Source organism: Elephantulus edwardii, unplaced genomic scaffold (genome assembly GCF_000299155.1).
Source record: "Elephantulus edwardii isolate Elephantulus edwardi_28Jun2011 unplaced genomic scaffold, EleEdw1.0 scaffold00007, whole genome shotgun sequence".
In the NCBI taxonomy this organism is placed as follows: Eukaryota; Metazoa; Chordata; class Mammalia; order Macroscelidea; family Macroscelididae; genus Elephantulus; species Elephantulus edwardii.
The window spans coordinates 12,644,967-12,660,929 of record NW_006399757.1 but is presented as its reverse complement, the minus strand read 5'-3'; the positions used below and the strand labels follow the sequence as shown (position 1 = coordinate 12,660,929).

At 35.9% G+C, this 15,963-nt stretch overlaps 1 protein-coding gene across 4 annotated transcripts in view; it reads left to right on the top strand.

The window, feature by feature from the left end:
• DGKB (diacylglycerol kinase, beta 90kDa) overlaps positions 1-9,954 on the top strand; it is a 1,124,393-nt gene extending 1,114,439 nt beyond the window's left edge. For 2 of the 4 annotated variants that reach the window (XM_006880257.1, XM_006880256.1), the window contains one exon: positions 7,857-7,964. In XM_006880257.1, coding sequence (XP_006880319.1) covers positions 7,857-7,964 — 108 coding nt within the window. Of the gene's footprint in view, positions 1-7,856 lie in introns of all 4 variants that reach the window. The other 2 variants (XM_006880255.1, XM_006880258.1) reach the window with 2 other exon arrangements.
• The last annotated feature ends 6,009 nt before the right edge of the window (positions 9,955-15,963 follow it).

The following is a 15,963-nucleotide window of genomic DNA, read 5'->3' as shown; positions in this document are numbered from 1 at the left end:
TAGGGTCGCTATGAGTCGCAAACGACTCAATGGCACATAACAACAACAACAAAAGCAACAAACCCATTGGAAGGTCAACTGTGAGTCAGATCTGACTTAATATCAATATATTGAATTTCTGAGTTCAAGACCCACTTAAGTGTGAGCTGAAGATTGCAAATTGATAGCAATGAGTTACTTGAGTCTCATATACAAGGACATCAACAGTCAAATGTGGAAAAAGTATACAAAAATGTTGATAATTTTAAAAGAGAGTTCACAAATGCCAGCTCCTTCCCTGATTAAGAAAATATTGTCAGTTTTCTGTAATTTCTAAAAAAAAATAGATAAAACAATGCTAATTTTTCAGCAAAGAGACGGTTAAACTGTCACTATAAGCAGATGATATGATAGTGTACACAAGAAAAACCAAGGACTCAACAAAAAACTCTTAGAGCTAGTAGACCAATTTATTAGAGTGTAAGGATATAAGATCAATATCCAAAAATCAATATGGTTCCTGTACTGTAATAAAGATAAGTCAGAAGGAAACCGAGAAAGCAGTACCATCTATACTAGCCAATCCCAAATTAAGATACTTGAGGGTAAACCTAACTAGAGACACAAGACCTGTACAAAAAAACCTACAAAATATTTCTGCAAGACACAATAAAAGACCTAAATAAATGGGAAAATGTTCCCTGTTAATGACAGGAATACTCAGTATTTTGAAAATTACAACCCTACCAAAAGGTATCGGCATGTTCAATGCAATCTCAATACAGATAACAAATTCATTTTTCAGGGAGATTGAAAGGGAAGTTGTCAAGTTTATTTGGAGAAAAAAGAGACCCCAAACAAGCAAAGCATTTCTGAAAAACAAGAATTAAGTGGGAGACATAGCATTCTCTGACCTCAAAACCTAGTACACAGAAAAGTAGTAACCAAAACAGCACAGTACTTGTACAAAGAAAAGCACATAGACCAAAGGAACAGAATTTAGAACCCCAAATTGACCCAGCTATCTATGGTCAACCAATATTCGACAAGTAAATAAAACCTATCAAATGGGAAAATGACAACCTCTTCAACAAATGGTGCTGGAAAACTGGACTGCTACCTGCAGAAAGCTGAAACATGATCTACATCTTAAATGATACACACAAATCAACTGACAGTGGATCAGAGACCTGGGAGTAAAGTCCAAAGCCATAAAGTTCATAAAGGACAAACTGGATCAAACTTAAAATGCGTAGTCTATGGTATAAAGAGACTACCAAATATACCTATCTGAAGGGGATAAAATTTAAAGATTAAATCTCGATGCAAATAAAAAACTTTTCTCAACAGGATGAAAAAAAAATCCTTATTGACTGGGAACAAGCATTTGGCAATACCGACTCAAACAAGTGTCTTGTAACAGAAGTTTGCAGAATACACCTGCACCTCTAGAAGAAAAAGACTGATAAACCAATTACAAAATAGGCAAAAGACATGGAAAGACTTTTCACAGAGGCAGGCATTCCATTGGCCACAGACACATGAAGAAATTCTGAAAATTGCTGCCAATAAGAAAGATGCAGATACAAACTTTAATGATACCATGCTACCCCAGTAGCTGTGTCAGTTCAGTAGGACAGCAAACAATAAATATTGGAGAGGATATGGAGGAGTTAAAACTCCCATACACTATTGGTGGAATTGTAAAATGGTACAACCACTATGGAAGATAGTTTGGTGTTTCCGCAAAAAGTTGAACATCAAAACTCCATATGACTCAGCTATACCACTACTAGGAATATACCTCAAGGAAATTAGATCTGAAACACAAACAAGATCTGTACACCAATGTTTATATTACTATTATCCACCATCACAAGAATTTAAAAACCATCTAAAAGCCCAACCACAACTGAATGGATTGAGAAAGTGTGGTACATTCACATAATGGAATACTATACAGCACTTAGGAGCAAGATTTAAAAAAATACTACATAACTTGGCACATAACAACAACATAACTTGGGAAAGACTAAAGAGCATTATGGTGAGTGAAATAACTCAGTCTAATAAGGACAAAAAGTACTGAAGACAATTATTGTGAAAATAGAAGGATAACCAGTAAAAGATGCATGGGGAAGGGATGAAGGCATGGGAGCAGAGGACTGAGGATGTGTAGGGGCAAAACCACAGAGTTGCACAGTTTAGTGGGTGGAGGGAGGGGGTGAAGGAAATGGGAAGGATTCAGCAGGGACATGAAAAAAATTGGGTAATGATGGCCAAGACCAATGGTGATTGATTTTATACATAATACATGGGATTAAGTATATGATATATGAATAAGTCTATTTTATGATATATGAATATATATTATGAATATATATTATATATGAATATATAATATATATGATATATGAATAAGTATATTTTATACATAATACATGGGAATAAGTATATGAAACACAATTTGAATGAAGAATAGTGTGAAACACATTGTATATGAGCTTTATGAGAAAACCCAATATAAAATAAAGACAAAAACAAAACAAAGCATTAGGTTTCAGAAAAAATGTGTACTTTGTACAGAAAATTATGCAACTAAGAAAATTGATTCTAGAAAACTTTAAACATAGGTTTGGCAGTCACCTTGGTTTGAGACTTAAAACTCGGTTAGTTTAGTTAGCAATATGCATGAGAAATGCCATTATGTCAAGAGCACTGAGATGCATTGCTATCATTTCAAGGAATAAACACAAGAGTTCTTGGAATACATTATTTCTAACACAAATTTGGTCATGATCCAACAAAACTAAAATGCATAAATGTGTAAATGTCTTGATCTTTCACACAACAATCTCTTGGTCTAGGCATAGGTTTCACATGAACCCAATTAAGTATTTTGGGATTCCCTTTCTTTTTAGTGATTAGCCATAATCAGTAATGCTTTTCATGGCCAAATGCCTTTAAATAGTTAATAAAGCAAAACCAGATATTCTTCTAGAATTCTCTGGTTTCTTCTAGGATCCGTCTGACATCAGCAGTTACATCCCTGGTGCCATAACCTCTTCGAAATTGAGCTTGAGCTCTTGGCAGTTCTTTGTCCTGCACTAGACATTTTTAATTATCTTCAACAAATATTTCACTTATATGTGATACGAAAGATATTTTTTGCTAATTTCCACATTTTGTTGAGTCACCTTCCTTGGGAATTGGAACAAATCGGAATTTCTTCTAGTCAGTTGGCTAAATAGCTCTCCTTCAAATTTACTGGCTGTAAAAAAAGCTAAGCTTACATAAAGATGGCCATATTTCACCTTTACTAGCTTTACAAAGGGAGCCTGTCTCCACCAACAGCATCAATAACAAAAACCCAATTCCCATGAGGTAAGACATGTCCCCCAACTCCCATATTTCTTTCCACTCATCTCACCACCTTGCTAGGTCCAAAATCCAAGATGGTAGCTCATAGACCACACAGAACCATGTTAGGAAAGTCAAAAGATTATAATCCAGGTTAGTATCAGAATACAGTCAGGATGGCTACCAAAATGTGTGCGCAGTAACATCAGCCTTGATCCTCATGGCTTTAGCCTAATGTTACGAAGTTCTTAGTCCTGCAAATTTTGACCCTATGTCCACTCCCAGTTGTCCAACAAACTTGGACAAAGGCTCTTAGCTCCAGTTTCAATGATGTAAGAGTCCCAAGGTCCCATCTCACTTTCGGTCTCTGTTTCCCTGTCTCATGTCAGATCTGTTTCTCTGCTGTGGCTGCTATGGCTGTTGGTCCTGTCGGCCCTCTTGCTTGTTCTTTTCCTGGTTTGTAGGTATTTTTGCCAGTGTCAGGGAGGTCTCATTCTCCCATTTCTGGATTTCCCAATTTTATGGTAAGACTAGTCAATTCTTTTGGGGATAGTTAGATGGTGAATCCCCTGTGGATGGGCTAACATACCCCATTCACATATTCCCATCTATCTACATAGCAAAGTCAAACTATGGCTAAGAAGATAAACTCCACACTGGCTTATACTGCAGAGCATAGCCACTGCTACATCTTTTAGTCAAAACATACCAATTGATAGCCCATTAATTCCTGGGGCCTTATTTTATGCCAATGCCTTCAGTGCAGTTTGGACTTCTTCCTTTATCATTATCGACTCTTGATAAAGTGGTACTTCCTGAAATATTTCAGCATTGGCCAATTCTTTTTGGTGCAGTGATTCTTTGTATTCCTTCCATCTGCTTTTTTTTTTTCAGTTGTTTGAGGGAACTTTAATGCAAATAGAAAAATTAATAATAATGTTGTACAAGAACAATGAAGAAAGATCTGTTCAGGAAGTTTTGCCTTTTAAAAGTAGAAAAAAGTCATTGAATTAGGATTGTTAAAAGCTAGATGCAATTTTAGGCTTCATTACAACCCCTGTGCTTCACAAGTGATGAATCTGAAGCCCAGAGGTTAAGTGACACATTCAAGGTCACACTACTGAAAGCAAAGCTGCAGCCATCTGCTTTTGATGCTTCCTAAATCCATAATGACTTTGCCAATAGCATCTCTCAATTAGGAAAAGTGTCCATCAGGGTTATATCCTTTTTCCATACCTACTCAGTCTGTCTGCTATTCAAATTATTATAATCTAGACTCTACAAAGAGTGTGGCATCAATATCAGAGAAAGGTTCATCAGCAACCTCCATTATACATATGACACAACCTTTTTTGCTAAAAGTAAAGAGGACTTGAAACACTTGCTTGTTGTACTTGTAGAAAATTAAAGACTACGGTCACCAATATGGGTTGCATTTCAATGACAAGAAAACAAATATTGTATTACTGAATCAATAGACAACATCATAATAGATGAGAAAAGATTGAAATTCTTACTAACTTCATCTTGGATCCACAATCAGTACCATTGGTACCAGCAGTTAAGAGATCAGGAGACATATTACACTAGCAAAGTATGCAGTCAAGGACCTCTTCAAATTATTGAAGAGCAATGATATCAGTATGAAGACTAAGGTCTTCAGGACATTTTCTTTTCAATCACTTTCTATGCATCAGTGAGCTAGGCAATGAATAAGGATGACGGGAGAAGAAATGATACTTTTGGAGTGTGGTATTGAAGAAGAGTACTGGATAGCCCATGGACAACCAAAAGAACAAGCAGGTCTTGAAGAAGGGTCAGGTCAAGTAAGTATTCCTTGGAGGCCAAAATAGCAAAGCTTTATTTCACCTTCTTTGACCATGTAACTAGGAGAAGCTATTCCTTGGAGAAGGACATCAGGCTTGGAAGGTGGAGGATCAGAGAGCGAGAGGAAGACCCTCAACCACATGGTTGACACAGTGCCTGCAGCAATGGACTTAAATGTGTCAGAGATGATGAGGATCTAGCTTAACTTTGTCATAAGTTGAAGCTAACATTTTTAAAGGAATTCTGGTGGCATTTGGAACTGCTAACTGTAAGGCTTTCAATCTACTAGCCTTTACACACACACACACCCACACACAAGGGATATCGTCTCCTATAAAGATGTGCAACATCAAAAGACTAACTGAGCATGGCTAGGAGTCAAACTCAACTCAGCAGCTTGTGGATAACCTTGTGTAAGTAACCAAGAAACAGTATTCTTGCAACAACAAGTCTACTATAGGAGCTCTTGTCCTACAGTGTTACTAACCCAAAGGTTTTACCATTCTAGTGGTTCAAATCCTCAGGAGAAAGATGAGCAATCTCTTTTCACATCCTGCACAGCCTCAGAAACCTAGTGGAGGATCAGCTATGAGTTGGTTTGACTCAACAAGCTATGATTTTGAGACTTTGTTTTAAATCCTCATGTGCCTATGTTTTTCATTGTGTGTTTATTCGTAGTTCTTGGTACGAATTTCTGAAAAATAATTAAATCATGGCTGTCAAGTTGGAACCTGCTCATAATCAACCTCCCTTTGGGTTTCCAGAGGCTGTTCATCACTAAGAGGGAGGTCACCAATCTTCCTCTTGCAGAGCAGCTGGTGGATTCGAACCACCAGCTTTTGTGTTGACAGCACAACTCCCTATCCTCAAGGTGATGGAACACCCTGAAATGTAGTAGAGGCTCAAAAAATTTTGTCAAGATAATAAATGAAGATGTTGATGAGAGAGTGTCTAAACCTACAATTCTGAGGTGCTGAGGTACAACATGCAATCTGAATTACTTAGATAATCTGGTAAAAATCATTTTCGTGTATACCAATACATTTATATTAACATTTTATACCTATCTGGCTCTTAATGCCCATTTCCCATATAACACACACACACACACACACACACACACACACACACACACGAAATCCAGACAGTTTAGCTTGGCCTGGTGGCCTTATACAAATGCAATTTATTTTTATAGTCAAGAGAAAAGTCCTGAATCTTTTCAGAATAACCTGATCCCAACAGAGTTAAATAAAGTTGTTCATCCTTTCAAGATTTTTCACATACTTCTGTCTTTCTAGACTGTGAAGTAAATTTCCATTCCCAAAAATCTCTGGTGCCAATTTTAATGATCTTATCCATGTGACATGCATTTTTTTTCATTGCTATTAATGAGTGACAAGTGCAGGATATTCATTTTAACTTGAAAATGTCAGGTATGCACTTTAAGAGATATATTTTTTGCAGCTTTTAATGAGGCGGTGTTTCTTTTTGAAAGAAATACTCATCTCTGGTGCTGGTACTGTGCAGGTGACAACTGATATTTAATAAGCGATGGCTCTTGTATTAGTCGCAGTTCACTAAAGAAAATGTCTCAGATTGCTTTTGAAAAAACTCTTAGCGTCACTAGCCCAAAGGCAAGATGTGACCTTTTTATTACATAATGAGAATCATTTATTATCTTACAATGTATCTTAAAGTCACAGACAAAATGCCACTTTGATAATTGCTTTCAATTAGCTTTGAGCATAGCATATATTCATAAAATGTCTTCTCTAATTTAGACTTGAATTAGAGAAAATTGCAGACATAATCTACTTTAAGGTTGTCTCATTTAAGGTGATTCGTAGTTTTATATCAAAGAAATCAAAACGAGTAGCTTTAGAACAGTCTCTCAGAATGTTTTAGGCAGGCTTTTCAATATTTTATTCTATTCTATTACCAATTAATTATCAAATTAGAAAGCTAGTTCATCATTTTTGACCTTTTGTGCATGTTAACTTTTGACTCTCATTTCTAATGATTGTTTTGAAGTTAAGCCTTGCAGTTCGTGTTCAGAGAAAGAAACAATCTGATTAGCCAGATAAATAAGGCTTGCCTAGATACCAAGAACATCTTTATGGAAGACTATAACTCGGCTCCTGAATATTGTAATGGTACATCCTTTCCTACCTCAATCAGTGATACACAACAAATAGTCAAGAAATTACAGTATTTATTCTTATAGCTGATTAGGGAGCACTAGGTAAGAGTGTCATGCTGGGGAAGGTGGAGGGGCAGGGGAAAAGACCCTCAGTAAGGTGGATTAACACAGTGACAGTCAACGTGGGCTTGACGTATCAGAGATGGTTAGGATGGTGGAGATTTAGATCAGTTACTCATAGGGTTGCTGGGAGTCATAGTTGACTCAATGGCACCTAACAACAACAGGTAAGGTCAGAGGTAATATGCTGATAATATCTGAAATATGACTTTGATAATTTTTGTTAGTGTGCTGAGAATTGGGATATGCTTATATGCATATCTTCATCTTCTTTTCAGCTAGTCTTTTGAGATAATAGAAACTCTGGAACTGCAGTTTACAATTTTGATGTTTCAGCATCTCATGAAATATTAGTAACTTTAACAGAGATTCTTGCAAATCAGTATTGTATCTGGGGCTTATTTTATTCTCTCTTTTCTTTTCCCCCTAGATAAAAATTACTCACAAGAACCAAGCCCCGATGTTGATGGGCCCTCCTCCAAAAACTGGATTATTCTGCTCCCTTGTCAAAAGAACAAGAAACCGAAGCAAGGAATAATCCTATATTATTTCCTTCATAGAAATCTAATTAGCATAATTGGGCCATGGAACACTTCTTCTGGAAATCTTTGAACCACTTCAAGTCTCCTGCTCATGCAAAATCATGGAATTGGTTTAACAGTTTTTATTATGGAGTTAGTGTAAAGTTCAGCTATTAGAAGATTTATTGTCTCTGTTTTTATAGGCACCTTTGCATGAAAAAAAATATGTTTCTATTGAGTGATAATGCATTTTTTGTTGCATGCATTCCCATAGCTTTTATGTCTTCCACTCATACTTTCCAAATTTCCATTTAACTATGTGTAGGATAAACCTGTGAAATAGATTTTTAAAAATACCATGAAAAATGTGATCCTTTCTGAGTGATTCCAATTACTGATAATCATTAAATAGTAATGCTACAATGATTGTGATTTTAGGTTGTTCTGTTTTTTTGCTTTAAGAATCAAAACAAAGAAGAATGAACTTTGACCTATGATTTGAGGAGAGACTTTAAATGAAAAGATTTTATTAAATAGTTGGCTATGAAACCTTGCTATATGTAAATAGTTTTTTCTTCAGTGCTTTTGAGTGGAATTTCAGCTATGAGGTATAAAGATTTTTGTGTGCTGAAAAATAGAAAATTTTGTTGTTATTTTTAATTCCAAAAATAAGAGCAAACATATTACTTGGAAGTGTGATAATTTGACAAGCCTTATTCATTTTTGCATGTGAACCTAGAAGAAAATTTATAATAGCACCAGTAACCAAATGTTTTAAACTATGTGCCTAATAAACTGTATTTCCCACCAAAGACTCAGCAAGAGATGCTTGGGAGAAATGGGTTAATGTATAATTAATTAAGCATTTTGAAGCAAATTTATGGTTATTATGATTCATTTGGTGATGTCAAAAACTCTGGAAGAGAGTGACTTATCCATTAATTATAATTAAATACCTACTATTCACAGACAATAGACCATATAACACAATCACAACTCAAGAGCTGATTTCTTACTGTTTTGGTCATTTATAAATATAGGTATCTGAAATCTTTAACGAATCAGTTAAATTCACATGAAGGAAATAAATTATTGTATCAGTTCCTTTGAGCATTAAATTGGTACCGGTAATAATATTGAGCCAATTGAAGTAAATCATGCATGCAATTAGCCCTCACCTCACTGTCTTTTACATTTCAAATATTTATTTGGAAATGATGGCCTAGGTCATTGTTTAAAGTGTTCATGGTATAGTTGGATTCTCTGTTTAAAGAAATCACACAACAGGATTTTTCTTAATGCTTCACTAAGCCTATGATGTAAAATGAAATGCTATTCTGAGCAGTCTTGGAATTGTTGTTCCTTCATATTGACCTGCAACTCATCATCGCATGCTTTATGTTTTCAAACATGCCGTAAGGAAAACAAGTGCTTGAAATGCATGATTTATTAGTTTTCTCTCTCCACTCTGCATTAAAGTGCTAATGATTTATCAGTTCTATTTTTCTATTGATTCATTCATCTTTGAATAACAAATAGCATTTAGTGATTCTGTTGAACACAATTCTGTGCATGGATTTATGGATTTCAAGTGAAATTGCTATAATTTTAGTTCTTTGGTTTGAAAACTCAGCTGAATGTCGTTATATCAAATAGCTACTCTCAAGCAATGTACTATAGTGGGAGGTTATGTGTAAAGTGTATTCTTGTAGTGTTCCAGGAACATTGGATGGTAAATATCAATCAACAATAAGTTTAATTGCTTTAAAAATAAAGTCTTTTCAATAAAATTAAACCACGATTTAGCATTCCCAAGATAATTATCATTACAATTGCAAATGCAGCACAGCAGTTGTATACTCTGGTATTAAAAGAGGAAAAAATGTAACAAAACCAAGATTGTGTGGGAAAGTAGTAAACTAAACGAAACTAAATCTCAAAGCAGTAACAGACACCTTGTTGGCACAATGTTACATAACACACATACATTGATTTTATTTTTTTATCATGTAGTTCTGGTGGCTTAGTGCTAAGAAACTACACAGCAATCCCAAAGGCATGCAGTTCAATTTTACCAGTTGCTCTGTGAGAGAGGAATGGACAATCTCCTTCTCATGCAAAGTACTGCTTCTGAAAGCCCGCTAAAGGTTCAGTTATGAGTCAGTTCTGACTTGATGATGCACGACAATGTTCACATGAGTTGACAACATTTTCTATAAATGGGCATACAGGTTTTGTGTTACAAATATATTTTGTAGTGACAAATTATGTTCAGAACAATATACAATTTTTCTTAGCTACATTTCCTAGCAGACAGTGTGAAACATCAATAGTTTGTGAGTCATTCTGAATGATCCGTTCAGTGAAAAGCTCTTGAATAGATGGTGAGATGAGATCAGTTAAACACCCTACCTATATGACTTCTTCAACAGTGGAGTAATAAGATATACAGCTCCACCTCAATGCAACCACATAACGACAGGATAAGAGGTGTCACTCAGATTTTACTTCAGTTGGAGTTGTTGATATCAATAGTGAACACTTGAATATGAGTTAGATGTTACTTTTCTAACCTCGTTTTCTAAACTACTGATATGCTTGCTTTGAAAGAAAGCTATTCTTGGGGTTTATGGTTTTGAAGTCGGAAAATATATATTCTCCATTTTTATGATAACTTCAAGTGAAAAAATTCTATCTTAATGGAATTTTACATGGTGAATCCTGTGGTATATTGTTGTTATTGTTATGTGCCTTGGCATCAGAACCAACTTATAACGGACCCTCTATGTTCCTTAGCATCAGAACCAACTTATAACGGACCCTCTATGTTCCTTAGCATCAGAACCAACTAGAGGCAATGAATTGCACAGGAGGAGATTGTCCATCTTTCTCCTGAAGAGCAGCTGATGGATTTGAATCCCATGCCTTTGGGGTTGCAATGCAGTTCCTCATCACTAAGCCACAAAAACTCCCTATATAACGTTGTTGTTGATTGCCTTCAAGCTGAGCACAACTCATAGTCACCCTATGAACAAAAGGCCTAAAGCCCCTCTAAAACTGTCAACATTTATCAAAGTTCTGGTGATTTATCAGAGTTTCCGGTGATGTGTTGTTTAGGAAGTGGATGCTACTTCTGCTTCCAAAAAGACAGAAGTAGTGAGACTGGCTCAGGACAGGGAAGGGTTCAGAGCTTCTGTACATTGCAAGCAACTCAGTGGCACATAACAACAATAACATGCTATGACTGGTTTAGTTTAGTTTTTAAAAACCCAAAGACGTCCTCCTTCCAGCCCAACCTCTGCAATCCAACAGGAAGTGGAGTGTGCAAGTGAAAGGCATTGGTTAGACATTAGACCTGAGGTGGGAGCTCACCCATTAAGCAAGAATTTATAGGTGGAATGCTAGGGAACAAGGATACACTGTACAATTCACCGAAGTCTAAGAGAGAAAGGCCATGGTATATTAAAATATTGAACAACAAACGTTATCTTTCACATGAAAGAAATTTGTCTTCTATGTGTATAGGTGGATATTTGAGTTGTGGAGTAAACCTTTTTTAAATATAATATGCATAGCGGTACAAAGTTTTAGGCAGACTAAATAAATAAAAATTTAACTCTGAGCTTATGAGGATTAGAAGAAAAGAGATAGCCACTAACATCCATCAAACACTATTCTTAAGAAGAACTAGAAATTTTAAAGGCATAAATATGTATTTTCATTTATATATGTATTTGATGCTAATAACTGATAAATTTATTGATGAGAAGAAAATATTTTGTAGGAAATAGGGAAAAATAACATTTTAAACTATTTTTTTTTCATTTGAAACAGGCCATGTACAAACAGAAAAAAACAAGATGCTCAGATTCTTAGATTAGATAGATACATGAAAATTCCAATCCAGTCAGGACTAATGAATCACAATATACGCATCACACACACACACACACACACACACACACACACACACACACATCTATCTCCACATTTTGTTCTGTTTTCCTTTTATAGAGGATGGAATTCAATTGCAATTTTGAAGGAAGAATCTGTTTTTGAATAACAGATTGTATTTTACTTGAATGAGACTAGATTTCTAAATGGCTTCATTCCTTTTGGTATCAAACTTAGTTTTGTCTATTTTTGGAAAAGGAAGTTGGACTATTCTTGGCATATCTGAGCCCTCCCTTAAAGGATATATTAAAATAAAGTTCATATATTCAAAATTAAAAGCCTAAATCCTTATTGTATATATTATGAATGTAAACTTTAACAAAAATAGTGAAAATCTGCAAGAGAAGAACTTTGATTTTGTGAAAGACAAAACATTTCTTAAAACTCCCAATTAAATTACATTGTATTAAAATGAAGTTTGAGTTAACACGTTTAAAATATTCTTTTAATACTTACTATGTTTAAAATATGAAACTCCCTTAATTCTAATTATTCTTATTATTTTCTCAAAAAGTGTTACAGTCAATATTCTGCTTTTTGAAATAAAAATGTTAACCGTTCAGTTCAGTGTCATTCTTTACTGTCACGTTTACCAATAATTAAAGATTTCAAGCGGCCCAACAATCTATCTACCTGTCTACTAGAAGTACTCAGAGGAGCAATGCTGCTTTCTGCCCAGGAGGATTGAATGCAGGTATTTGGTTTGTGAATTTTGTGTCTTTTACAACTCAATTGTTCTTCTTTATGGGGCCTCAGCCATTAAGTTGTTGCTGCAGACATTATCCCAGTAATTTTAAATATCTCATGAAAGTCAACAAACTAGCTATTGAAAGAAGAGAAGTGAAAGATTGAACCAAGATGTCTGATAGATTGGAGTTAAATTTTTCTGAATAAAACCAATTTCTAGTGGTTTGGGTTGGTTGGATTTTTTGTTTTGTTTGTAAAACGTATTCTAACAAATATTTCTTGAACACTGATTATATTTAAGATATATTTGCTTATGTCTGAAGTTTTATTTTTTTAAACTCTTAAGTTTTTATCATCTTCTGAATACAATTAAAGAAAATTAATGACCATACTATATGGTATCGTAAGGTAAGAAAAACGATAAGTAAAATGAGATGTATATGCAAAGGAGTAAAGAGTGATTTGGTTGGGAGGACTTGGGAGAAGGTCTATCTGCAAACAGCTTTTAAGAATTGCTAGAATTTAAATGAGAAAGATAATAGGGGGGAAATTGTCAAGAAGAAAATGAATCTGCATTTTGATCAGGAATTTCTGCATCTTCATTTATTTTTTTTATAGTTTGTCTCCTCAATCTGAATGTCCACTAGCACTGTAAACTCCAACTCTCCAAAATGTAATTCACCCCTCTCCCCATTATCACCTGTTCCTACTTATGTGTTTGTTCTCAATTAGTCTCTCAAGTCAGCCTCTAAAGATAAGCCTCAAACACTCCCTCTTCTAAATGGTTAATCACGCCCATTCATCCATTTTATTACCTCAATATTTATCAAGTCTATTCCCTCCGCCTTTCCTTATGTAGTCATCATTCCATACCTATATTATCATTTCAGTCAAAAGTGCTAGATTTAAGCTTTATACATGGTTTGTTGTTGTTAAGTTCGTCGAGTCGTAGAAGACTCATAGTGACCCTATGAACGAAAGACCTGAACACTTGTATAAATTTCGTCGTTCTCCACGTTCATATTTTCCAGGGGCAAACCATTTCAGAAGTGGATGCCACTCCTGCTTCCAAGCTTATTTTAATCAGGAAGCTCCACCAAACACTGTCCACCATGGATAACCATAATTGTATTTGACACATTAGTGTTACAGTATTCAGCTTCACAGCAACCACGAGTTACCACTGTACAGCAAATGGACAGACCAGTGCTATACCACTTAGAAGATTACTTCTACATATGTTGTTTGTTGTTATGTGCCGCTGAGTCGTTTGCAACTCATAGCGACCCTATGTACAACAGCCCTAAACTCTGCTCTAGCCTGTGCCAATCACATTGCCTCTGACACACTCATCCCGATTACCCCAGTCACTGAATGAATCCACTTCATAGAGGGTCTTCCCCTCCTGTGCTGTCCCTTCACCCTACCAAGCATGATGTCCCTCTCCAAGGACTGGTCTCTCCTTACAACATGTCCACAGTATGTCAGACGAAGCCCCAGATTCCTTGCCTCCAAGGAGTAGCCTGGTTTACCCCTCTCCAGGATGAATCTGTTTGTTTTCTTGGCAGTACATTCAATACTCTTCTCCAGCACCACAGCTCAAAGGCATCAATTCTCCTTCTGTCCTCCCTAGTCATTGTCCAACTCTCTGAGGCATAACAAATGATTGCAAAAACCATGGCCTGTATCAGGCGCACCTTAGTCTCCAGAGAGACACCGTTGCTCTTGAGTACTTTAGAGAGGTCCCTAACAGCAGACTTTCCCATTGCAATACGTTTTTTTATTTCCTGGCTGCTGGTCTTGATCTTGACCGTGGAGCTGAGCAAACTGAAGCTGTGAACAATCTCAATCTCTTCACCATCCATCCTGATGATACCAATTTGTCCAGTGGTGAGAATCTTTGTCTTCTTGACACTGAGCCTCAATCCATACTGAAGGCTACATATATAATTCCATAAAATTTAATGAGATCTCATTAAGGAAAATAATTCCATAATTAAAAATAAGACTATATAGAAAGATAAATAATTGGCCCACTTGTTTTTCTGACTACTGCTTGCTTCTTTGAGTATCTCTTGGTCATCTGTTTCCTACTCACTGACAATGAGTTTGATTTTCATTGAGTTTATAGAAACCATTTTTGTAATGGTTTTTTTTTTCTACAGATAGAATAAAAAGATAGTGTTTCCTCTAATACATTTGAATAAAAGGATGGACAATCTCGCGTGTGATTAACGACCTCTGAAAACCTGCCGGAGAGTCGGTTCTGACTTGATGAAACACAACAAATCTGATATATTAGAATAACTTTATACCTACAGATTTCACTTCACAAATTTGGGAGGTCAGAAGGCCAAGAAAGCATAAGGTGGCCACAAAGTATGAGAGCGGACAACAGTTCATTCAGATCTTCTTACTTGGAACCAAAAGAAGTATTTACCTAAATCACTAGAAGTTATTTGGAGGCTTGGTACATGCGGTGATTTCAAACTTTGGACAGTGTTTCAACTGGCTACCTGATGACTATTGGGCTATTGCTGCTTCTCCTTATCCCTACAATTTAAGAACATGAGAGTGGAAGAAACTGAAACCTTACCTTCAGAGGTTCAAGGTAAGCCTCTTTCAAAATGAGGAGAGTTCTGAGGATAAAGGTTTAAACCTGTCATGCATGACCCTGCTAGTATTTGAATATTGCTGGTCTAGTTTCCAGCATCACAACAATGTTCAAGTAACTATAGTACAGCAAAACGACAGATGAGTGGTGGAAAGAGCAATGATGTTGTTGTTGTGTAGTGTCAAGTCAGAACTGACCCACAGCTGACCTGCCAGCAGGTTTTCAGAGGCAGTTAATTGCGCAGGAGCAGAACGCCTCCTTCTCCAATGGAGCAGCTGGTGGATTTAAAGTGCATGCCTTCGGGATTGCAGTGCAGATTCTTACCACTAGGCCACCAGCACTCCCTGGAAAAGAACTATACCAACAGTAAGTCTTATTAGAAACGAACTTAATCCTGCGTCTGCAGAAACACTCAGGTGGATTGCTTAAAAAAACTCAGGTGGATTGCTTTTGGTGATGGGTTAATATTTTGTTTTTTGTTTGGGGGGCATCTATTTGTGGGTTTTTTCCCAAGCAAAGGTGATACACCCATAAGGACTGCTTTTACTTACATGAAAAGGTACAAAATTATTTGTCAAACAAGAACTTTTAATTAGTTTGAAGGTGTAGACATATCTTTTCTTCTCCTACATGCAAATTTAGGGTCAAATATATGGTTCTCCTAAGCTTTCTTTGGGCACATATTTTGGACATTTTTTTTTTTTGTTATTTTTATCTGTAAATTTTTTTTTAAATTTAGGTTGTTTATTTTTCATTTCAAT